Genomic DNA, 1,040 nt, shown 5'->3' with positions numbered 1-1,040 from the left:
CTATAGGTAGTCGATGCTAGTGACTCTGGCAACACAATCCAAAGGGTAGATACGGGTATAAGATAATACTTAGCTGCGGTCGCAAGGTTGGCAGGAGTGCCAACAGTAATCCTCAAAAGAATCTCTCGGAAGACTCTGAATGCAATCGATCGTTTGACGCATGCACACGTTAGCTACGGATAAGGCCCTCGCGCTCGCCTTATACTGTCTATTCCGCACAGGCAGGGCCGCACAGGCGGACGACAACAAAAAGGTAGCTGACAATGGCCGAACGGAGTCGATTTACATATAGCGAACAATCGATACAGTGCAGCTAACAGACTGGCCAACAGGAGTGGGCAGATCCTCCTACCACATCTCGTCCCCTGTAAATCTGGCGCAGTGAGGAAATAACGTAACGACAATCAAAATGGCAGCAAAAATAATCATCTAGCTAGCAGTGGATAGCAGCAATAACTGGCCACAGGCTGTGTACAACAGCTAAGGGCCGACAGACTTATAGCGATTCAAAACCCAATTGGACACGTCCTCGAGCTCGATCTTAGGATCCCACCTCCACCAGGAGTTCAGCGAATACGGGCCAGCCAACTGGTCACGACGTAGCTGGCGGCGGGCTTCATCAGTCTCAGGTGCATAAAACCACTCGTCAGGCTTGATGTCAGAGTAAACCTCGGGCCAAGGGAAGGCTTCTTCGTTAGGGAATGGCTGTACTCCCTCTCTTGCGCGAACGGCCTCGTACTTGTAGATGTGCTGGACTAGGGCTTCAGGCTTACGAAGACCACTATCACGACCAAGCTCATCCTTCATCACGGGCAGAAAAGCACGAAGAGAACGGGCAACGAAGACCGTACCATCGGGCCGGAGAGGCATAACCCGGGCCAAACGTTGAACTTGATGTAGAGCTCGCTCGCAATGACGCTGACAGCAACATAATACCGAGCAATCATTCCTTACCGGGCCATCTATGTGCCCCCCTTCACAGTGGTAGAAGACGGCTAGAGCAGGAACTGAGGCAGATCTCAGCCATCCCAAAATACCGT

General features: G+C 51.8%; 1 protein-coding gene across 1 annotated transcript; it reads right to left on the bottom strand.

The window, feature by feature from the left end:
• Positions 1–480: 480 nt before the first annotated feature.
• On the bottom strand, positions 481–918 carry Pmar_PMAR009603 (hypothetical protein; the record flags this gene model as incomplete). The annotated part of the gene is made up of 1 exon (XM_002776379.1): positions 481–918. A coding segment is annotated over one exon (438 nt), but the record flags the coding sequence as incomplete, so codon positions are not given.
• Positions 919–1,040: the final 122 nt, after the last annotated feature.

Source organism: Perkinsus marinus (assembly GCF_000006405.1).
Source record: "Perkinsus marinus ATCC 50983 genomic scaffold scf_1104296953702, whole genome shotgun sequence".
Classification (NCBI taxonomy): Eukaryota; Perkinsozoa; order Perkinsida; family Perkinsidae; genus Perkinsus; species Perkinsus marinus.
Note: the sequence above shows the minus strand (reverse complement) of the source record. Positions and strands in the feature narration are given on the sequence as shown.